The sequence below is a fragment of the Engystomops pustulosus genome, chromosome 7 (genome assembly GCF_040894005.1).
Source record: "Engystomops pustulosus chromosome 7, aEngPut4.maternal, whole genome shotgun sequence".
Taxonomy (NCBI): Eukaryota; Metazoa; Chordata; class Amphibia; order Anura; family Leptodactylidae; genus Engystomops; species Engystomops pustulosus.
The window spans coordinates 172,700,653-172,724,302 of record NC_092417.1 but is presented as its reverse complement, the minus strand read 5'-3'; the positions used below and the strand labels follow the sequence as shown (position 1 = coordinate 172,724,302).

General features: G+C 47.5%; 1 protein-coding gene across 1 annotated transcript in view; it reads right to left on the bottom strand.

The window, feature by feature from the left end:
- Nucleotides 1-16,703: 16,703 nt before the first annotated feature.
- Nucleotides 16,704-23,650, bottom strand: part of TTC17 (tetratricopeptide repeat domain 17) — a 44,453-nt gene continuing 37,506 nt past the window's right edge. Inside the window, exons 18-25 of the mRNA XM_072118993.1 lie at nucleotides 20,240-20,484; nucleotides 19,987-20,149; nucleotides 19,725-19,845; nucleotides 19,486-19,645; nucleotides 19,326-19,409; nucleotides 18,269-18,388; nucleotides 17,166-17,309; nucleotides 16,704-16,967 (exon numbers count right to left, since the gene is read on the bottom strand). Coding sequence (XP_071975094.1) covers nucleotides 16,836-16,967; nucleotides 17,166-17,309; nucleotides 18,269-18,388; nucleotides 19,326-19,409; nucleotides 19,486-19,645; nucleotides 19,725-19,845; nucleotides 19,987-20,149; nucleotides 20,240-20,484 — 1,169 coding nt within the window. The 3' untranslated portion in view covers nucleotides 16,704-16,835. The remainder of the gene's footprint in view (nucleotides 16,968-17,165; nucleotides 17,310-18,268; nucleotides 18,389-19,325; nucleotides 19,410-19,485; nucleotides 19,646-19,724; nucleotides 19,846-19,986; nucleotides 20,150-20,239; nucleotides 20,485-23,650) is intronic.

Sequence of the window (23,650 nt, the reverse complement as noted above, 5' to 3'; positions counted from 1 at the left end):
ACCGGCCAACATGGAGGGGGTGAGAAGATCTGCCCGAACCCAAGGACGCAGCGATGTGACCTCGGCTGCCACCCCCAAGACCCAGGGAAGCCGCAAGGTCTCCGGAACACAGAAGATCAAGGCAAGTAACATCAGCCTGAGTGCTCCTCCTGGAAAGCTGAGTGACTGTGCGGGAAAGTTGGGTGGTTCAGCTGGAAAGCTGGGTGCTCACGGAGGTGTGCAAAAAGCATGGGGACACCTAAAGGCCCGGGAGTCTGCTACCATCTATGGCTCCCGGATTGCTGAGCACCTCCGTGAGTACGAGGAAGCTGGCAAGGCGATGAATAGGCTCCAGGAGGAGATACGTGAGACCTTGGCCCTAGCGGGGGTGGCTACACAGAAGAAAAAGTCTGATCATCTTAACACCATAGACAGACTTAAAGCCGAGGTCACCGCTCTGCAGGAAAAACGACGGTTGATCCGGGAGCACAGTGGTCCGTTCAGGGAAAAGTTGGACAATGACGCCAGATTTGAGGAGATGCGCCAGGAGAAGCTGAGAAAGCTGAAGGGGCTTCAGATCCAGGCGGATGAAGGCGATGGCGATGATGAGGAGGATGAGGAAGACCTGCCGTGTCCGTCTGGTGGCCTGCACCAACACCAGCAGGCCTCGCACGACAGGCTGCCTGCAGAGCAAGCGCCATTACCATCAGGCTGCGGCTCTGCCAACCTGGAGGAGGAAAGTGATGACAGCGGCCAGGGGGGGGCGCTAATGGCTCAGATCCGTCAGCTTGAGTCCCCAGTTCACCTCCAAAACTTCTCCTTCGGCGATGAGATCCCGGATGACGACCTAAAGAGAAAGAAGAGAGCCAAGAAGACCAAGGCGTCTCAGGAGGTGAATCTGGTGTTTCGTCCCCTCCCTGTTCCCTCCGGGCGGGCAGCAGTGTCAGCCTGTCGTGTAGGCCCCGTTGCCCAGCCCAGCACGAATCCTGCAGTGGACTCGGTGCCAGGGTGCGGGGAGAGTGCAAAGCCACGTTCCATCATGGCGCAGAGCACCAGCCTTGTTTGTAGTAGCAAGGATGGTGCAGGGAAGGCATCGGCTGAAAGGCCGGACAGTGAGGGCGATCCAGCAGGTCCTGGTACTGTGCTCTGCCCCCCAGTGGGAGGGGGGGGTGGCCCTGTGCCAGGGGCAGTGGCGGTGGCTCCTGTGGCCCCTAGCGCTGTGGCTGTTGCTTGCTCCGGTAAGCAGCGGCAGTGTGATGGGGCTGCTGGGGCTTGTAGTGCGGCGCCTCCCAAGCGTCCTGTGCAGCCTGCAGGAAAGGGTGCAGGAAAAATATTATTTTGCATTGGATCATCTGACCCAGGAGATGGTAACAAGAGACTGTCCGGACTTCATAAAGAAAAGAGACCTCATGCATCTAGCGAGCAGCGGTGCTCAAACATTAAAACAGCTGGTCAACAAGGGGTTAATGCCAATGAGGCAGAGGGCACCTTTAAGATCGGGGTTGGAGCTGCCTCTTCTCAGGCTGTATCAGCTATGGAGGTGGCTCTACCCCCAGTGTCCAGTGACGCCGAGGCAACCCCAGGTCCTCCTGGCCCAGCTGGTGTGAGTGATGCAAGGAAGCGAGGCAGTATTGTACATAGTGTGGTTAATGTTGGGTTGGTGAATGGTGCTGAGGGGGGTGATCCTGGTGTGCGTGCTGGACCATCTGCACCCCCAGTGGTGGCCGCTCCCATAAGGAGCTATGCGAGTGTCACCGCTGGGGCAAGTGGGGTTAACTCCTTGTCTCCTGGCTCTGGGAATAGCGTTTTGCAAAGGCGTCTTCTGGAGGCTCTCAGGAGAGGGGAAAAGTCAATCACTGTAGAGGGGAGAGATGTTGATCTGTCCTTCTGGACAGACAGGCATGGCCTGGCAGCCTTCCAAGAGAAAAGGGGGGGAGAGACTGTATGGTCTTTACCCACAACCGGGCCCGGAGCTGCCCGTAGGAATGTGGTTCGTCTTCGCTGGAGGGGCAGTGATGCATGCCCACCCAGGTCAAGGGTGGTGGAGCTCCTCCTGAAGATGAACTTCAGGGCTAGTGACATCTTTGCCCTGATACATCCTTATGGTACTCCGGAGTTCGATGTCAGCTTTGTCCGGCCGGAGGGCTTAGAGCTCTTCTGGTCGAATTATGAGCTGGCAAAGAACGAGCCCGCATGGCGAGACTTTGCTGTGCAAGCAGTGTCTCGCCAAAACGCAGTCAAGAAGGTGACCGTTTTGACCCGTAATGAGTCACTTTCTTGCATGGACATCATGACTTGGCTAAGTCGTTATGGCGAAGTAGTTCAGGTACCTCAGAAAAACCGCGATGAATTTGGCATTTGGTCTGGGGCCTGGACCTTCATGATGAAGTTGAAGTGTTCAGGCGGCACAGTCGCCCACATTCCTTCTTCAGCCTTTCTTGGGCGGGACAGAATCCTGATTTTCTACCAGGGGCAGCCGAAGGTCTGTCACAGGTGCGGTGACCCCACACACTTTAGCGCCAGCTGCCAAGTGCAGAAGTGCGCTTTGTGTGGTGGGCTAGGTCATCTCGCTGCATCCTGTAAGGACATTAGGTGTAACCTGTGTGGTGAGCTCGGTCACCCTTTCAGCCGTTGTCCTCGCTCCTTTGCCAATGCGGTTGTGACCCCAGTGGAGGAGAGCCATGAGGTTGCTTCTGCTGGGGAAGGTACCAGCAGAGGTGGAGGAGCTGAGGGGCCTGTGAAGAAAAGTAAGAATAAGTCACCTTCTCAGTTGAGGCGGCTTGAAGCCAGACAAAAAGGGAGAGAACTGGGGAAACCTCAGGTTGCTGGGGTGACCCTTGGTCCTTCCTCAGAGGCTGGTCATGCTACTGAGGCCCTGAGGGATGATGAGTTGGATGAGGAGGTCAGGAGGATGGAGCGCGAGAAAGGTGCCATGTCCTCCACGTCCTCCCATTATGAGAGTATGGATGAGGATAACAGGATTTGGCTAGAAAATAAGCGCAAGCAGAAAAAGAAAAAACGCGGTGTATCTAAGGTACCTAAGGAAGGGAAAACTTCCTCCCCTCTGGTTGAGCTTTCCAACCGGTTCCTCACCCTCGATGAGATCGCCTCCTCGGAAGGAGAGGCTGAGGGTGGGGTTCTGGAGGTGGCGGCGGAGCAGCCTGCAGGGGGCGCCGAGTCTCTATCCTCTGGGGAAGCCGGGTCCTCAGAGTGGGAGACTGACTCAGAGTCAGGAGACAAGGACGAAGGAGAGGGTGGTCCGGGTGGGTCCTTGGGGGCCAGTAATAACATGGACACCTCAATTTCGTTAAAAAGAAGTTGCCCCAATTCTGGAGGGAAAAGGGAAAAGGCATCATCTTCAGAGGAGAGTCGGGGGAAGGGAAATAGTAAGAAAAAAGCCGTCTAACTTAATCACTCATGATGGCGGCACCCACTCCGTTGACGCTGGCGTCCATTAATGTCGCCAGCATTAAGTCTGATGCGGCTAGATTTGCGGCCTTTGATTTTCTCGGCCGCGTTGACATTTTATTTTTGCAGGAGACCAGGCTGCCAGATTTGGCGGCCGTGTTTAAAGCTAAGAGGGAATGGAGACACGGGCCTTCCTATTGGTCTCTTGCGGCCGAGCCGTATAGCGGAGTGGCGGTCCTTTTTACCGCACCGGTAGAATGCCGACGAGTTATTGAGTTAGAAATGGGGAGGTGCCTGATCCTGGATGTCCTCATGAAGGGACAAGAACTTCGCCTAATTAACATCTATGGTCCCCAGTCCAAGTGGGACAGGAAGTGTCTCTTTATGAGGATCAAGCCCTACCTTTTTACAAGTCGGCAGGTGGTCTTTGGAGGGGACTTCAATGCTGTCACGAGGTCCCAGGATAGGGGAGGTTCCAGAGACAAGCTGACTTATGATTGCGTCGCTCTTAATAGCATAGCTAGTGAGGCTCGCCTGGTGGATGTCCACATCCGGCACACCCCAGGCCACGCGGGGTTCACCTATTATAGGGGTAGCTGCAGGTCTAGAATAGACAGGTTTTATTTAAAGGAGGAAGCCATTTCTTCAGCAGTGTCCGTTGTTGAGGTGGAGTTCTCCGACCACTGTCTAATTTTGTTTTCTCTGAATGTTACAGAGACCCCCCGGATGGGAAGAGGCTACTGGATTCGTCTCTCCTGGAAGAAGCAGAGATAAGACAATCCTTTGAGGACTTTCTTCAGAGCCAGGTACCATTGCTGGGCCTTTGTAGCAGTAAGTCAGAGTGGTGGGAGATGCTCAAGAAAAGGGTGGCGAGATTCTTCCGCCAGCTCTCGAGCCTCAGGAGCCTGGACAGGTACCGCCTGTATCAGGGCCTGAGGAGGAAACTCGAGCATCTCGTCTCGACTGGAGGTAGTCGTGAGGACATCTCCAGAGTGAAATCCTTGCTGAAGAGGTGTCAGTACGATAGACACGCATCTTTGGTTTTTGAGAGGGATTACGGGAAATACCGCTCGCCCGACCCTTACAGAAACTGCAAGATGTCAGTGAATGGTAAAGTTGTCACGGGACTGGTTGACAGTACGGGATCCCTGAAAAGGTCCAGATCAGGGATTCTGGAGGTCGTCAGATCCTTCTACTCGCACCTCTTGGGCAGGAAGGATCTAGATCGGGATGTGATGTCGGCTTTCCTGGCAGAAACTGTCCCTGAGCCAGGAGTAGACCCCTCTCTTGATGTTTTGACAGAGATGATCAGGGAAGAGGAAGTCAGCCTGGCGATTGAAGGGCTCGCCCTCAAGAAATCGCCAGGTCCGGATGGCTTAACATCTGAGTTCTATAAGACCTTTAAGGACGCCTTGGTTCCCCTCTTGACTGAGGTATTCAATGAGTGTCTTTCCTCGGGCACTCTGCCGAAGTCAATGAGGAGGTCTGCCCTGATCATCCTGTCAAAGGGTAAGGACCGATCTCGTATTGAGAACTGGCGTCCCATAGCGCTTCTCAATACGGACAGAAAGGTTTTGGCAAAGGTGCTGTTTAATCGGCTGGTGCAGTTTGCGCCCCGGCTCCTTTCGGGGACCCAGCACTGCTCTGTTCCAGGCCGCAGTACATTTAGTGCTGTGCTTTGTGTTCGGGAGGCAGTGGAGCAGGGCAGGGCTGGTAACTGGAAGGGGTACTTGCTGTCCTTGGATCAGGCAAAAGCGTTTGATCGGGTTGACCACGAGTACCTCTGGTCTGTCCTTCTGAGGTATGGCCTGCCGGGGGAGTTTGTCAATTGGCTGAAAGTTTTGTATGCAGGGGCAGAGAGTTTCCCGCTTGTGAACGGTTGGATTGGCCGCTCTTTTGAGGTTGGGTCTGGTGTTCGCCAGGGTTGTCCTCTGAGCCCACTTTTATACGTGTTCGCGATTGACCCATTCCTTAGGAGGGTCGATCGTGGGCCGTTGGTTGGAGTCGGGATGGACCAGGCGGCACCGGAAGCCACTCTAAGGGTGGTAGCGTACGCTGATGATGTCACCATTTTTGTGTCCTCGAGAGGGGAGGCGCAATGGGTGATGTCAGAGGTTGACCGCTACTCAGAGGCTTCTGGGTCCAAGATCAACCGGGATAAGTGTGAGAGTCTCTGGCTGGGAGAGGGGGATCCAGGCTTTGATCTCCCGGACACTCTTCCAGGGCCCCAAGACTCTGCCAAAGTTCTCGGCATCGAATTTGGCCAGGGGGATTACCCCATGCAAAACTGGGATGGCAGGCTTAAGATCGCCGCCCAGAAGGTGGACCAGTGGAAGGGTTGGTCTTTGACCCTCAGGGAAAGGGTGAACTTGATTAAAACTTACCTGCTCCCATTGCTGATATATCTGGGCAGTGTGTGCATGTTGCCAGAACCCCTCTGGACTCGGGTCTACAGTCTGTTCTTCCAGCTGTTATGGGGGAATAGGCTGAACCTAATCAAGAGGGAGGTTACTTACCGCACGAGGAGACAAGGAGGGTTGTGTATGGTCAACCCTGTGGTGTTCCTAGTGAATACCTTTCTTAAGATCAATGTAGCAAACCTCTGGAAAGAGAGGGCTCCTCCGTGGGTATACTCCTGCAGGGGATGGTTTCGGCCTTTCTTCCAGGAATGGGAGACAGGAGGGCGAGTGAAGGATCTTCGTACACCGCATGGGCATCTTCCGGCTTACGCTACCCCGGTTCTGAAGGTGATTCGCCGGTGGGGTCTGGGAATGTGGGAGATCAGGACTTTGTCGAGGAAACTCCTTGACAGGAGGGTTCTGTTTGCCCGTTTCCAGAAGCCTCTGGCCCTCAGGGATTGCCCAAGTCGGGATCTGGGGGTGGGTTTAGGTCTTTTGAATTCCATCAGGATCCCCTTGAAGTTTTGGGACTTGGCTTGGCGCTGCTTCCATGGAAAGCTGTGTGTGAGGGACAATCTGAAGTGTAGGAGCTCTGAGGAAAGGGGTTGTCCCCGGGAGGAGTGCGGTGGCCTTCTGGAGAGCATGGACCACTTCCTGCTTCAGTGCCCCTTTAACACAGAGGTGTACAACCGGGTGGGCGCTTCCATCCACTGGCCCGGGTTGGCCGGTCTCTCCTATGCGGAGTGGGCCTATGGAGCATTCAGAGGCCTGGGTGGCCGGGACCGCTGCACGTTATTCCTAGTTAGTCTAGTGGTCAGGTACCACACGTGGAACTCACGGTGTTTAGTATCGACGCAGCGTAAAATCCTCCCGGTGGATGAGGTGGTTAGGAACATTCTGGGTGACCTGGTGAAGGTGCGCTCTCTGGAGTATGAGAGGCGGGGCACGGGGAGGGCCTCTCTCCTTTGGAGGGGGTTCTCCTTTAGTGTCCCTTAGTCTGTCATCTCCTCTCCTGGTGTTGGGCTGAAGCTGACACTGTAGATTTTTGTTTTGTATCTGAGGTTATAGTGATGTAGGGGCTTGCAGGCGCCGAACCTGGGCTTTATGTGGTTTGGATTTGTTATGTTGATTTGTTTAATGTGTTTGTATCTTGTGTACATTGTGTATTTATTTATAGTTATATGTAGTTATAGTTCTTGTGTGTGTTTATAGGTTGGTTGGTTTTGGGGTGTTGGTGTTAGGGTGTTGGGTTGGGAGGGGGGTGGACGGGACTTGGACTGTACGATCCTGGGCACTGGTCTGGACTATATAACGCGAACTTTGGACGTTAGACCAGTGTCTGGGGGGGGGGGAGGGTGATGGGCGTGGGATTTAGTTAGCTATATTTAATGTTATTTAATGTTATTAATGTTATTTCAGTTATATTCATTGTTATTTCTATGTTTATTTCTTGTTCGTTTATGTGTATTTTGCTGTGTATTTAAAAAAAAAAAAAAAAAAAAAAAAAAAAAAAAAATTTAGGTGGTGGGAATGGGTGATGGTTTTGTTTGTTCTTATGCTGAGTGTGTGGTGTGTGTGTGGCTGGGCCAGGAGATTTCCGTAAGACTCTTTTAGTTTGTATTATTGTTTTGTTATTATTATTATTGTTTTATTTTGCCAGAAGTTATGGCTTGATTTATGTTTATGGTTGTTATGTTTTTCATTTTTATATAAAATAAAAGATTTACAGGATGTAACTCAGGATCAGTACAGGATAAGTAATGTCATGTATGTACACAGTGACTGCACCAGCAGCAGAATAGTGAGTGCAGCTCTGGAGTATAATACAGGATGTAACTCAGGATCAGTACAGGATAAGTAATGTCATGTATGTACACAGTGACTGCACCAGCAGCAGAATAGTGAGTGCAGCTCTGGAGTATAATACAGGATGTAACTCAGGATCAGTACAGGATAAGTAATGTCATGTATGTACACAGTGACTGCACCAGCAGCAGAATAGTGAGTGCAGCTCTGGGGTATAATACAGGATGTAACTCAGGATCAGTACAGGATAAGTAATGTCATGTATGTACACAGTGACTGCACCAGCAGCAGAATAGTGAGTGCAGCTCTGGGGTATAATAATGGATCAGTAATATAAAGGGGGAGGGGCTTTGGAAATATATTGGACCCCCGGATGATTTGCAGGATATGACGTTACGTTCCTTGCGCTCCTGTGGTCCTGGTGTGATGTGTATATGGAGTCCATGTTGTGCCGCCATATTGTGCTGCAGTAATACATACATACGAGTGATCAGGATGGAAACTCCTCCCGGACAGGTTTTGGGCTTCCAGGTACATCCAGGTTATTTTTAAGAAGGTTCAGTCACATGAGGCTAAATATATCCGCGCTCCTCCGATCCCATTGTCACCATTAGGAAGAGACGGTGGAAAAACAAACATCGGAAAACTCCACCAAACAAGAACAAGCAATTTCCGAAGAGTTGAAAGAGCCGGAGGGGGGAGGGGAGGGGGCCGGGAGATGTCTGGGTCAACATCCCAACAGATGATCAACACCAACTTACAGGTAAATATTTTGCTCGCCGGCGCCCCACGCTGACTGACACCGGAGCGCCGCAGATACTCTAATCGCAATCAATAACATGGCTGGTCAGGGGCGCCCCGCCCCCCCCAGGACGCCCGCTCCTCCGCGCTGTTGATGTCCCCCCCCCAGTGATAGCGCCGTCACCCGTGCGATAAGAGATGGCGGCCAGAAAACAAATATTTTTAGGTGACACATGAATGGAGTTGGCGGAGATGAGACGGAGGACACGCGAGGACGAGGCTTTCATTACTTCCCGCTCAGAACGGTCAACAAAGGATTTAAAGGGACGCTCCACAACTCTTCCTATAGATATAAACAGGGGCGTCCTTTAGAGCCCCCAAAAGATGTCACATGACCCGGTTGCTGTTCAAATGTATTGAAGTGAATGGAGCTGAGCTGCAATACCATTTACCGCCACTATAAAACGTGTGGCGCTTGACTGCAGGGATATTCTCAGAACTTTATTGTCTGGAGTCTCTTCTGTTGGAAATTCTGTGAAATTGCTCCATTCCCTTTAATCTTTACAATATGAAGTGAATGGAGCTGAGATGCAATACCAGTCACGGCCACTATAGAATGTGTGGCGCTGTAGTTTATGTAGTGTGTAGATGCAGCAGTGTCATGGCTTCTATTGGACACCAGTAATCATGTGGTCGGGTCGGGAGGGGGGGCTGTTGAGTACAAGTCTGAAGGACACTCCTACCCCGATAAAGGGTCATAAACCCCCCAAATACCTGGGCTAAAGTTACATTGTACAATACAAAATACACATTTGAATGGATTCACAATTTTGAAGGCTCCAGAGCCGATATCTTTTTATCATTGAGTTGAATGTATGATCAGTACACAGTAAGCCCCACGGCTCCCCCTAGGGGTGGCTGCCGGCGGTCAGAATTTGATTCTGAGAGTTGGAGCTGTGTATCAGGAATTGTGACGTGACTCCTATTTGGATTTTGTGAAGAATAATGAAACTAGAAAAGTAACGGGAGGAGATTCACTTTAAAGGGCATCTACCACCACTGTATGCAAATGAGCCTGAGGGGCTCCATTAACAGCTATGGAGCCTAGAGCCCCTCGGGCTCATTTGCATACAGCCCTTCATACTGGTGGTGCCCTTTAAATGGTTTCTTTGATGTCTCTACAGTGGGGTAAGGTCAGGAGGAATTACAAAAACAGCGCCACACTTGTCCTGTGGTCAATCTGGTGTATAGCAGCCGCAGTCACATTCTAGAAAAAGCTAGTCAACAAACACTGAAAGGTTTCTGATACATTGTAGCAAATTTTGTGTTCTATGTTAAGTAAAAGAAACATTGTATAATAATAATAATAATAATAATAATAATAATAATATCTCTGCTTGCTGATGAATAGTGAATAGAAAAAACTTTTGCCTTATAAAGCTGATTGTGTGATCATCACCAACCTGGAGTCCAGGTAACAAAGCAGATTATTGAGAGTTAGACTGATACATTGTAACAAACCGTCTGATTGAGTACAATAAATGTCATCAAAAGCAAGCACAGTTCCTAACTACGGTGATGTATGGAAGCCTGTGGATTAGGATTTACAATATACAGGCGGTCCCCTACTTAAGGACACCCGACTTACAGACAACCCTTAGTTAAAGACGGACCCCTCTACCCACTGTGACCTCTGGTGGCCTCTCTGGATGCTTTACTCTTTGTCTGGAATGAAGCTTTATTGATAATCCTCGGTCCCATTACAGCAAAAAAGTTTTGAAACTCCAATTGTCACTGGGGCCAAAAAAATAAAAATAAAAAATTTGTCTGGAGCTACAATTATAAAATATACAGTTTCGACTTACATACAAATTCAACTTAAGAACAGACCTTTGGAATCTATCTTGTATATAACCCGGGGACTGCCTGTATAACAGATACTATAATATTCCAATATTGTATAAAATTCTAGTATTTTCCATCTCCTCTGAGATATTCAGTTACCGGAATATCAAAACTTCCAGACATTTGGAATTTAAGATCGTACAATCATGAAAAAAATAAAGTGCAACCTCATGGAACTGTCCAGATTAATGTATGAAGGGTTAATTATAAAGCACAAGCCTGAAGGCTCCAGATCAGCAAAATGGCAGAACTTCTGCTGTCATAGAGCTGGTCACACTGGCTGGTGATCAATGAATCCAATACATTTGAGTAGCGGCACCTACAGCAATGTGTATGTGTAGAGAAGTGCTGATACCCACCTATCACATCCATGGTCCGCACGCTCCATCAGGGGAGGTAACATCTGCTGCTGGATACACACATGGAACAAGATTATGTAATATATCAGATTACTGGAATCTCACTTCATATTGTAAAAGTTGGGTGACCCCACCTTAAAGACAGTGATAAAAGGGGATGGTCCAGGTTCACATAAAAAATGTATTACCTACCAATAGAAGGTAGGTCTTAGCAACAATTGGGGTGTGTGATAGTCCGAGGAGCCAGGGACCCCACCACTTAGGGGATGTGAGTGTCCTAGTGGTCTAGGTTAGGTTCTGGAAGTCTCTTAGGACCCAAGGACCCCACCAATTAGGTTGTGTTAGTGACCTAGGAGTTCGGGACCATCTTCCATTGGTTGTGTGAGCATCCAAGGTGTCAGGGGCACCACTAATTAGTATTTGTAGTGCCTTAAGAGTCAGGGTCCCCATCAATTGGGGTCTGTAAGCATTCTTGGAGTCAAGAACCTCGCCAAAAAGGGTATGGGAATGTCCGAGGAGCCAGGGACCCCACCAAAAAGGGTATGGGAATGTCCTAGGAGCCAGGGACACCACCGAATAGGGTATGGGAATGTCCTAGGAGCCAGGGACACCACCAAATAGGGTATGGGAATGTCCTAGGAGCCAGAGACCCCACCAAAAAGGTTATGGGAATGTCCGAGGAGCCAGGGACACCACCAAAAAGGGTATGGGAATGTCCGAGGAGCCAGGGACACCACCAAATAGGGTATGGGAATGTCCTAGGAGCCAGGGACACCGCCGATTAGGATGTGTGATCGAACTAAAGAGTCAGGGACCATATCAATTAGGTTCTGGGAATGTCCTAGGACTCAAGGACCCAATCAGTTAGGTTGTGTGAGTGACCTAGAAGTCAAGGACCCCGGCACCTAGGTTCTGGGAATGTCCTAGGACTCAGGAACCCAACCTGTTAGGTTGTGTGAGTGTCCTAGAAGTTATGAACCCTGGCACCTAGGTTCTGGGAATGTCCTAGGACTCAGGAACCCAACCTGTTATGTTGTGTGAGTGACCTAGGAGTTAGGGACCTCCGTCTATAAGGTATATGAGCGTCTGAAGAGTCAGGGACCCCACAAATTAGGGTAAATGAGTGTCCTAGCAATCACTGACACCACAATTACGTTCTACTAGTGTCCTAGCAGTAAGAATCCACTTATCAGCAATGGGGGTCCCAGTGTTTTTGGGATAGAGAAGAGCAAAGCCAATCCCCTAAGTGATCCCAAAGCCCCCATATAATAATACAGATGAGCCCCCCAATATTAGGCAGGTGTATACGCTATATACAATGCTCATCCCACAGATCCCATTATCCTCTATCCGCATATTAATAATATTGTAATCCATGAAATATCCCCCTATGAACATGTAGGGAGAAAGGGGACATGAACTTTTCCTCTAAGGACCCCGCGTAACCTGCGCTGGTGGCGGCCATTTCTCATCAGCGTCCGTATAACTCGTCTCCTCACCTCACACAATGTGACGGCTATTTATAACCACACGAAATGCAAACACTGAGAGGGGATCCCAGCAGCGCAGCCAATACCTGGGACATGACTGCCGCCTACAGGACACTCACAGGAAGTGCAGCGAATATTCCACAGGAGGGAAACAAAAGAAATTTAAGAAAACAAATCGTGATCACAAATCAATCATTGGATTTATCTGTATAAACCATAAAAGAGCAGATAAAATGCTCGATCTATTATACAGAATTATCGGCTCATCTACTAATAAATAATGGATGATAGGACTCCACCAGCAGCAGAATAGTGAGTGCAGCTCTGGAGTATAATACCGGATGTAACTCGGGATCAGTACAGGATAAGTAATGTCATGTATGTACACAGTGACTGCACCAGCAGCAGAATAGTGAGTGCAGCTCTGGAGTATAATACCGGATGTAACTCGGGATCAGTACAGGATAAGTAATGTCATGTATGTACACAGTGACTGCACCAGCAGCAGAATAGTGAGTGCAGCTCTGGTGTATAATACAGGATGTAACTCGGGATCAGTACAGGATAAGTAATGTCATGTATGTACACAGTGACTGCACCAGCAGCAGAATAGTGAGTGCAGCTCTGGAGAATAATACAGGATGTAACTCAGGATCAGTACAGGATAAGTAATGTCATGTATGTACACAGTGACTGCACCAGCAGCAGAATAGTGAGTGCAGCTCTGGAGAATAATACAGGATGTAACTCAGGATCAGTACAGGATAAGTAATGTTATGTATGTACACAGTGACTGCACCAGCAGCAGAATAGTGAGTGCAGCTCTGGAGTATAATACAGGATGTAACTCAGGATCAGTACAGGATAAGTAATGTCATGTATGTACACAGTGACTGCACCAGCAGCAGAATAGTGAGTGCAGCTCTGGGGTATAATACAGGATGTAACTCAGGATCAGTACAGGATAAGTAATGTTATGTATGTACACAGTGACTGCACCAGCAGCAGAATAGTGAGTGCAGCTCTGGTGTATAATACAGGATGTAACTCAGGATCAGTACAGGATAAGTAATGTTATGTATGTACACAGTGACTGCACCAGCAGCAGAATAGTGAGTGCAGCTCTGGGGTATAATACCGGATGTAACTCAGGATCAGTACAGGATAAGTAATGTCATGTATGTACACAGTGACTGCGCCAGCAGCAGAATAGTGAGTGCAGCTCTGGGATATAATACAGGATGTAACTGAGGATCAGTACAGGATAAGTAATGTCATGTATGTACACAGTGACTGCGCCAGCAGCAGAATAGTGAGTGCAGCTCTGGAGTATAATACAGGATGTAATTCAGGATCAGTACAGGATAAGTAATGTCATGTATGTACACAGTGACTGCACCAGCAGCAGAATAGTGAGTGCAGCCCTGGGGTATAATACAGGATCAGTAATGTCATGTATGTACACAGTGACTGCACCAGCAGCAGAATAGTGAGTGCAGCTCTGGGGTATAATACAGGGTGTAACTCAGGATCAGTACAGGATAAGTAATGTCATGTATGTACACAGTGACTGCACCAGCAGCAGAATAGTGAGTGCAGCTCTGGGGTATAATACAGGGTGTAACTCAGGATCAGTACAGGATAAGTAATGTCATGTATGTACACAGTGACTGCACCAGCAGCAGAATAGTGAGTGCAGCTCTGGAGTATAATACAGGATGTAATTCAGGATCAGTACAGGATAAGTAATGTCATGTATGTACACAGTGACTGCACCAGCAGCAGAATAGTGAGTGCAGCTCTGGAGTATAATACAGGATGTAACTCAGGATCAGTACAGGATAAGTAATGTCATGTATGTACACAGTGACTGCACCAGCAGCAGAATAGTGAGTGCAGCTCTGAAGTATAATTCAGGATCAGTAATGTCATGTATGTACACAGTGACTGCACCAGCAGCAGAATAGTGAGTGCAGCTCTGGGGTATAATACAGGATGTAACTCAGGATCAGTACAGGATAAGTAATGTCATGTATGTACACAGTGACTGCACCAGCAGCAGAATAGTGAGTGCAGCTCTGGGGTATAATACAGGATGTAACTCAGGATCACTACAGGATAAGTAATGTCATGTATGTACACAGTGACTGCACCAGCAGCAGAATAGTGAGTGCAGCTCTGGAGTATAATACAGGATGTAACTCAGGATCAGTACAGAATAAGTAATGTCATGTATGTACACAGTGACTGCACCAGCAGCAGAATAGTGAGTGCAGCTCTGGAGTATACAGGCAGTTCCAGGGTTACATACAAGATATGTAGGTTTGTTCTTAAGTTGAATTTGTATGTAAGTTGGAACGATATATCCTTTGATGGTTTCCAAATACACACAGACACGCAGGGTTAATTAGAGGAATTTATTAGAGTATGTATGTGCCCTGTGCAGGACCTCGGGTGTAATCAGCATAAGATACGGCGCCCCCTCCTGGTTACACATGTGGCTCAGGTTGCAGGAGGGCGCTGGACACTTGATTTGAAAAATTCCAAATTTATCTCTAAACATTTTTTGAACAGGTGAATATATAAACTTATCTAAAATACATGGGATGGAGCGAATGGGTCATAACCGGCACCAGGGAACGGATCTGCGGGGATTGGGCTTTGTAGAACTTTTCATGTCCCATAAGAAATCATTTATGGAGGGCGACAACCGGCACAAGCGATTGTCATGACATAGAAGTGAGGACCAGAAACCATATAGCAGAACTCCCTTTAAGAGAGACCTAAACTTAAAGGGAGTGTATGAGCAGGTGAGTCCATACAGACTGCAGCCAGTGTGATGTATTGTCCCTGGAGAGAAGTGTAATCAGACCTCTGTGTATGTGGGTAGTAGCAGCAGAACTGTGATATATGGATTTATAGGCGTGTCCTCACACTGCTGTGCTCTGTGCATCCAGTGTTAGATATTGTCCTGAAGTGATGTGTATTCATACTTCTGTGCATGTTGTTAGTAGCAGCAGGACTGTGATATATGGATTTATATTCCATGATTGTACCTTCTGGGGGGGGGGGGGGTGTCCTCACACTGCTTTGTTCTTAGCTCTGTGCAAGGGAGGGGATGAGCAGCATTTAAATGTAGAGGACACAGACCACAGCAGCATAAGGATCTGTCTATAATGCACCTGGAGAACCTATAACCCACCTATCACAGTCCTGCTTCTACAGGTCTGATTTATACATCTATCCAAAGACAATACCCAACACTGACTATAGAGAGCACAGAGCACAGCAGTGTGAGGTCTGATTACACATATCTCTCCAGGGACCATACATAACAATGGCTGCAGTCTGTATGGTCACACTCTCTTAAAGGGGTCACTGGTGAAAAAGCATTGCACTAATGAACCAACAGATAAGGAATTTGAAATCTAGAGGTCACTATATTGTGTTAACCGAAAAATATTAAATAAAATCACCTCCAAAATCATATGGAAATGAACTGATAATAGTACGAGCAGAACTGACAGGCTCTTATGTTGGGGGCTCTATAGCACCTAGAACTGTGAGTCTGGTGTTATTTCGAAGAAAAGATATAGAACTGGAGATACAAAAATCGGTAAACGACTTTGTCGGGAATCGTCCCTTCCCTTATCTCTGCTTCTACAACACCTATGCTGGTGCATTTCTAAAGCTTTTGTATCTGAAAAATGACACCAGAATCTTGGTTATAGTTGCTATAGTTTAGTTGTTTTTTTGGTTTTTTTTCGGTAAATTGGTAATTTTACAACCTACTTGAGGATTCTGTGGGTTTTCAGGACCTTTTGGACCCCAGAGGCTAAATATGATATGAGATTATTTTTTAATGCTTTTATTACTACCCTTCAAGCCTTTATCTCCAATGATATGTTATATAATCAACCGATATGTGTCCACGATCCCCCACCCTTCGGATATGTTATGGGGGATGCCAGGGAGCGGGTCTATCAGACCTATCATTTCATCATCTTACATCGCTATAGGTTTGCTTAGAGAATTTTAAGATTTTTTGGGAGGGGGAAATCTGAGCTGCCCCTTTAAAATAAAGTGCATTGCTAATCTGTGCCCGATTCCTGCAGGATCTCTGGGTACTGCATGGCATCAGATCTCATATAATAATTTAGGGCAAAAGTATTAAAAAAAACATTTAATGTAAAAAAAATAATAATAATTGCACGGCCTATTGTAAGACTTTCAAAATGTGTCGTTTTTGTTATCTGGTTTTAGGTGCCAACATTCCATCCGCGAAACGCGGTGCACGCCGCCATATTTCCCGAACCGTATAGGCAGCTCCTGGATGTCAGGAACATTACAGTGAGACCCTATAGCGTATGTAAGGTCTGTCTGTAACGTCACGGACAATGCGGTGGTTACTGCTTTATGACTCCTTACCTGGGGCACATAATCGTGGTCCATCCCAAAAACATGGCGGCACAGAAAGAACAAGGCAGCCTGAACCCGGGATTAGATCTCTTTAAGATACCCGCCATTCCTACAGGGTAAAAGTGCCAGTACAGCATGACCAGGACGCACCCCCCCCACCCATCATTACACCCCCTCCCCACTGCGGAGACCCCCAACCCCTCCCCAACACTTCGCAAACTTCTCCAGTAACAAGCAAACTAAAATTTTCTCCATCAGCCCAGATTGTTTCATATAATAACCATTTAGAAACTTAAAAATAAAAATTTGGATTATAGGTGAGGGAGGGGTTAAGGGCTACGTCTTCCCTTCTTCATTAGCAGGTGGCATTGAATGGCGCGGATTCTGTCCTTGGCGGGGGCGAATTCCGGTTGGAGTTCCAAGGTGGACTCGTACCACCTCATGGCCTTCTCATATTCCTCCTGGGGACACAAACACAGGATGAGGTGTTACCTACATCATAGGGGTCCAACATATACTGGTCTGATGCAGGCATGACCCCCTGACCAGTATAGGGGTCCACCACTAGTGTCGCTATATTGGTTGGATGTTAGCGTGACCCCCAGGGGTCACAGCAACCACACACACCTACATGGAACCAGATAACCGGATGCACTCACCATCGCTACGTATACATTGGCCAGTGTGAAATGATTCACCACAAAGTGAGGGGCAATTTCCACCGCCATGGTGGCCACGATGATGGCGTCGTTCCATAGCTTGGCGTTGTGGAAGATGTTGGCTAGGCTAATGAGTGGCACGTCCTGGAGAGACAGAAGAGAGAGATTTTAGGTGGCGATGGTGTAATATGGTGCCATCAGGCTACAAACTTCTAATACAATTTATGTCTCAATTCATCACCATTTTCAAAACCTCTGCTTGCAGTCAGTACGCAGGCAAATCTCAATTCATATGTCCTGAATAGATCTGATACTTTTTAATGATGAACATTTGCTACAATTGTATCAAGTGTAGACAATACTTTAACACTTAGTATAAATTTTCCCTGCACTGACACATTGTAACGGTTCTGTTCTAATCCAGTTTACAGCTTCACAACAGACAAGGGCATCTATGGATGTCTAACTTGTAGGTAGGTAGGTGGAGGGTGACGGTTGGGATCTCCATAACTGGGAGAATGGAGGTCCCTAGTAGACATGAGCGGACAAAAGCTCAAATTTAGCCAATCCCAGCAAATGGATCCCCCTAACAACTAGTCATGGCCAAGATTGGAAAATCCGGCAATATGTCCGGCTCAGTCGGTTAAACCAGAAATTGAAAGTGGGGTCCGCTCATCTCTGGTCCCTCGTAGTGTTTGGCTGAAGCAGCGCACCAATCATCTACATGGCAGTACAGGAGATAGGTGACCTCTGCCCCCATAGACATGAATATATACACTGGAGAGCAAAATTAGAGAACACAATGACCTTTCCTAAAGGTCAAGGTCGTTGTGTGGACTATGAGATTATATCCTAACATAAGTAATACATCAGTATTTCATAAATTGTTTATATTCAAATGTAAAGACACCGATCAAAATTAGAGAACACCTTGAGATTGGTGATCGGACATTGTCTGGTGTGGATGCGGCATGGCCATAGCTCTGTAGGATCAGGGCACAAGGGATCCCGGTGTTTGTACCCCTCTTGGACCCCGGGCCAATGAGCAGACACGCAGGACCCTCATGTATAAAGGACCCCTGTGTAGGAAACCTGGGACTGACCTTCATGTGATGTGGGGCGTAGTGCAGGGCCTGGCGTAAGCAGTCTATGGCTTTCTTCCCCTGACCCTTCACCCTCCAGTATAAAGCCGCCATGCTGGATAGCACCCAGGACGTCTGGTTCTACAAGGGGAGAAAAACACAAGAAAAGAAAAAAAAAAAAAAAGTTAAGGAATTGTCAAGATTTTTTTATTAAGAACTTAGGTAACTATGTTATATATTCAGCAGGACAGGGATATATAGATCTCCTATGTCTCCTCTCATAGCAGATCCCTGGTCCCAAAAGCTTACAATCCAATTTCCCAGACAGGAATTCAAGTTATCTGTTCAATGGAAATCAAGTGACCTCAATTTTTTGTTTAGGTTTAAAGGGAATAAAATAATGAGTGAGAATTATTAAAAGGACCAATCAGAATCCATCACAATAAACTAGAGACACTTACAGGTAATCTTCTTATATGTGTTATCCATGGACTCCTTTAGCATAATTAATCAAGTTGATTTTAGAATAATGTGCCTCGGGGTGTTAGCAGAGCAACTCCCTGCTGTAGCTTCACAGGCTGTTACACTGTGCAGGAGCACCCCTCCCTGCTCCCACTGTGTGAGATTATGATAGGGAGACAGTGTAACAACCTGTGAAGGAGTAACAGGGTAACGCCCACCAGAGCACTTCTGTCTCATTAGCATAATGATACAAGTTGATTTTAGAAGGTAGGAGGCCATGGATAACACATATAAGAAGATACCGCAGTCCCGGTGCCTGGATCTATGTCCCTGGTTTATCAGGATGGATTTTGATGGTAGATTCCTTTAAGATGATGAATGTCTCTCCTTTGGGGGTCCGAGCCCTGGCAGCTCTCAGTGCCAGGCGCAGGTGTATGTACAGGTAGACCCGCAGCAGATTTCACTGACTCCCAACGTCTGGTCCTCAGCGATCTATACTACGGAAGTGTATCAATGACAGAACACACTCGTTAACCCCTTAGACGGGTTTCATCTAGTTTATGTTGTGACCGTCGTTAAGACCCCACTTAGACCCGAATCCATTATGTGGACTCACCTTCTCCAGCACCTTCATGATTCTGGTGCCCACCTGCTCCAGGGACTGTGGTGGGTACTTATCCTTGCCCAGGTTCTGTAAAACCTGATGGATACAATGTATCAGTTCTGCTGAGTCTCGGGTCTGCACGGTTCTGTGGAGAACTTACAGTGGTACTTACCTCCTTGAGCTGGCTCTCTCCTGTGTAGTGTATGGCGGCTCTGTTGGACACCCCATACAGGTGGTCCAGGGTGTGCATGCTGGGGGGTAGGTTGGCGTTGCACAGGGGCTCTACCCCGGGCTCCTGCAGCTGCGTGGCGAAGTCCACGTGTTCTGTGATACTACGAGGGCAGAACCCGGCAGTGAGACCACGGACACACAGAATTGTGGGGATACGTTGGGATAAATCTCGCTACTTACTCAATGTTCTTGGCTGATACGGCCAGCCAGGTACTGGCCACGGTGGACAGCTCCACGCGCCGCAGCTTTAGGCACTCGTCAGGGCTGGGCCACCCAAGGCTGCGGTAATCCGGTCTCCTGCCTGAACATGGAAGAGTCATGATACAGAACAGACTGAGCATATACATTGTAACAAGGAAGCAGAGAGTTCTGATGCAGGAGGATTACCATTCACTGACAGCAAGCAGAGATGGTGAACACAAAAACCTTGCAAATCATTTACCTGAAGGTCCGGGGGAAGGTATTTTTGGCCCGCTGATCTCCAGCCCAGCTTGAAAGTCCTCATTATCCGCATCAATGACGTCCTCTCCCATCCCCTCCGGGAGGTCGGCGGCGCTGGGGTCGTCTGACCTCGACTTCTTTACTCGCTTTACCTGGAACGTGATCTATGACACAAGACGGAGAGTCATCAATCGGTACAATATCCCCCCCACCCCACTGCACAGAGTAACTACCCCATCACAAATACAACTTACCCACTCAGCCTCCTCATCATCTTCACAGTCTCCAAAGCAGGACCCCGACTGACCGTCCTGAGACCCTTTCTTCAAGACCCTAATTCCCTGAAGGTCCATACGACGACCTTTCAGCTCCAGCGCCCCCTCAAAGGCTTCAAGAGGCCACGAGTTCTCAAACTCATCCACAAGAGCCAACATCTCATCAGAGATCGGGGCCTCCGGGGCAGAATCTTCTGTAGTGTTGGTTTCAGCCATAACAACATCTGAATGACGAGACAGAGCTGCACTCACTATTCTGCTGCTGGTGCAGTCACTGTGTGCATACATGACATTACTTATCCTGTACTGATCCTGAGTTACATCCTGTATTATACTCCAGAGCTGCACTCACTATTCTGCTGCTGGTGTAGTCACTGTGTACATACATGACATTACTTATCCTGTACTGATCCTGAGTTACATCCTGTATTATACTCCAGAGCTGCACTCACTATTCTGCTGCTGGTGCAGTCACTGTGTACATACATGACATTACTTATCCTGTACTGATCCTGAGTTACATCCTGTATTATACTCCAGAGCTGCACTCACTATTCTGCTGCTGGTGCAGTCACTGTGTACATACATGACATTACTTATCCTGTACTGATCCTGAGTTACACCCTGTATTATACTCCAGAGCTGCACTCACTATTCTGCTGCTGGTGCAGTCACTGTGTATATACATGACATTACTTATCCTGTACTGATCCTGAGTTACATCCTGTATTATACCCCAGAGCTGCACTCACTATTCTGCTGCTGGTGCAGTCACTGTGCACATACATGACATTACTTATCCTGTACTGATCCTGAGTTACATCCTGTATTATACCCCAGAGCTGCACTCACTATTCTGCTGCTGGTGCAGTCACTGTGTACATACATGACATTACTTATCCTGTACTGATCCTGAGTTACATCCTGTATTATACCCCAGAGCTGCACTCACTATTCTGCTGCTGGTGCAGTCACTGTGTACATACATGACATTACTTATCCTGTACTGATCCTGAGTTACATCCTGTATTATACTCCAGAGCTGCACTCACTATTCTGCTGCTGGTGCAGTCACTGTGTACATACATGACATTACTTATCCTGTACTGATCCTGAGTTACACCCTGTATTATACTCCAGAGCTGCACTCACTATTCTGCTGCTGGTGCAGTCACTGTGTATATACATGACATTACTTATCCTGTACTGATCCTGAGTTACATCCTGTATTATACCCCAGAGCTGCACTCACTATTCTGCTGCTGGTGCAGTCACTGTGTACATACATGACATTACTTATCCTGTACTGATCCTGAGTTACATCCTGTATTATACTCCAGAGCTGCACTCACTATTCTGCTGCTGGTGCAGTCACTGTGTACATACATGACATTACTTATCCTGTACTGATCCTGAGTTACACCCTGTATTATACTCCAGAGCTGCACTCACTATTCTGCTGCTGGTGCAGTCACTGTGTATATACATGACATTACTTATCCTGTACTGATCCTGAGTTACATCCTGTATTATACCCCAGAGCTGCACTCACTATTCTGCTGCTGGTGCAGTCACTGTGTACATACATGACATTACTTATCCTGTACTGATCCTGAGTTACATCCTGTATTATACCCCAGAGCTGCACTCACTATTCTGCTGCTGGTGCAGTCACTGTGTACATACATGACATTACTTATCCTGTACTGATCCTGAGTTACATCCTGTATTATACCCCAGAGCTGCACTCACTATTCTGCTGCTGGTGCAGTCACTGTGTACATACATGACATTACTTATCCTGTACTGATCCTGAGTTACATCCTGTATTATACTCCAGAGCTGCACTCACTATTCTGCTGCTGGTGCAGTCACTGTGTACATACATGACATTACTTATCCTGTACTGATCCTGAGTTACACCCTGTATTATACTCCAGAGCTGCACTCACTATTCTGCTGCTGGTGCAGTCACTGTGTATATACATGACATTACTTATCCTGTACTGATCCTGAGTTACATCCTGTATTATACCCCAGAGCTGCACTCACTATTCTGCTGCTGGTGCAGTCACTGTACATACATGACATTACTTATCCTGTACTGATCCTGAGTTACATCCTGTATTATACCCCAGAGCTGCACTCACTATTCTGCTGCTGGTGCAGTCACTGTGTACATATATGACATTACTTATCCTGTATTATACTCCAGAGCTGCACTCACTATTCTGCTGCTGGTGCAGTCACTGTGTACATACATGACATTACTTATCCTGTACTGATCCTGAGTTACATCCTGTATTATACCCCAGAGCTGCACTCACTATTCTGCTGGTGCAGTCACTGTGTACATACATGACATTACTTATCCTGTACTGATCCTGAGTTACATCCTGTATTATACACCAGAGCTGCACTCACTATTCTGCTGCTGGTGCAGTCCCTGTGTACATACATGACATTACTTATCCTGTACTGATCCTGAGTTACATCCTGTATTATACCCCAGAGCTGCACTCACTATTCTGCTGCTGGTGCAGTCACTGTGTACATACATGACATTACTTATCCTGTACTGATCCTGAGTTACATCCTGTATTATACCCCAGAGCTGCACTCACTATTCTGCTGCTGGTGCAGTCACTGTGTACATACATGACATTACTTATCCTGTACTGATCCTGAGTTACATCCTGTATTATATTCCAGAGCTGCACTCACTATTCTTCTGCTGGTGCAGTCACTGTGTACATACATGACACTACTGATCCTGTACTGATCCTGAGTTACATCCTGTATTATACTCCAGAGCTGCACTCACTATTCTGCTGCTGCTGCCGTCCCTGTGTACATACATGACATTACTTATCCTGTACTGATCCTGAGTTACATCCTGTATTATACTCCAGAGCTGCACTCACTATTCTGCTGCTGGTGCAGTCACTGTGTACATACATGACATTACTTATCCTGTACTGATCCTGAGTTACATCCTGTATTATACCCCAGAGCTGCACTCACTATTCTGCTGCTGGTGCAGTCACTGTGTACATACATGACATTACTTATCCTGTACTGATCCTGAGTTACATCCTGTATTATACTCCAGAGCTGCACTCACTATTCTGCTGCTGGTGCAGTCACTGTGTACATACATGACATTACTTATCCTGTACTGATCCTGAGTTACATCCTGTATTATACTCCAGAGCTGCACTCACTATTCTGCTGCTGGTGCAGTCACTGTGTACATACATGACATTACTTATCCTGTACTGATCCTGAGTTACATCCTGTATTATACTCCAGAGCTGCACTCACTATTCTGCTGCTGGTGCAGTCACTGTGTATATACATGACATTACTTATCCTGTACTGATCCTCAGT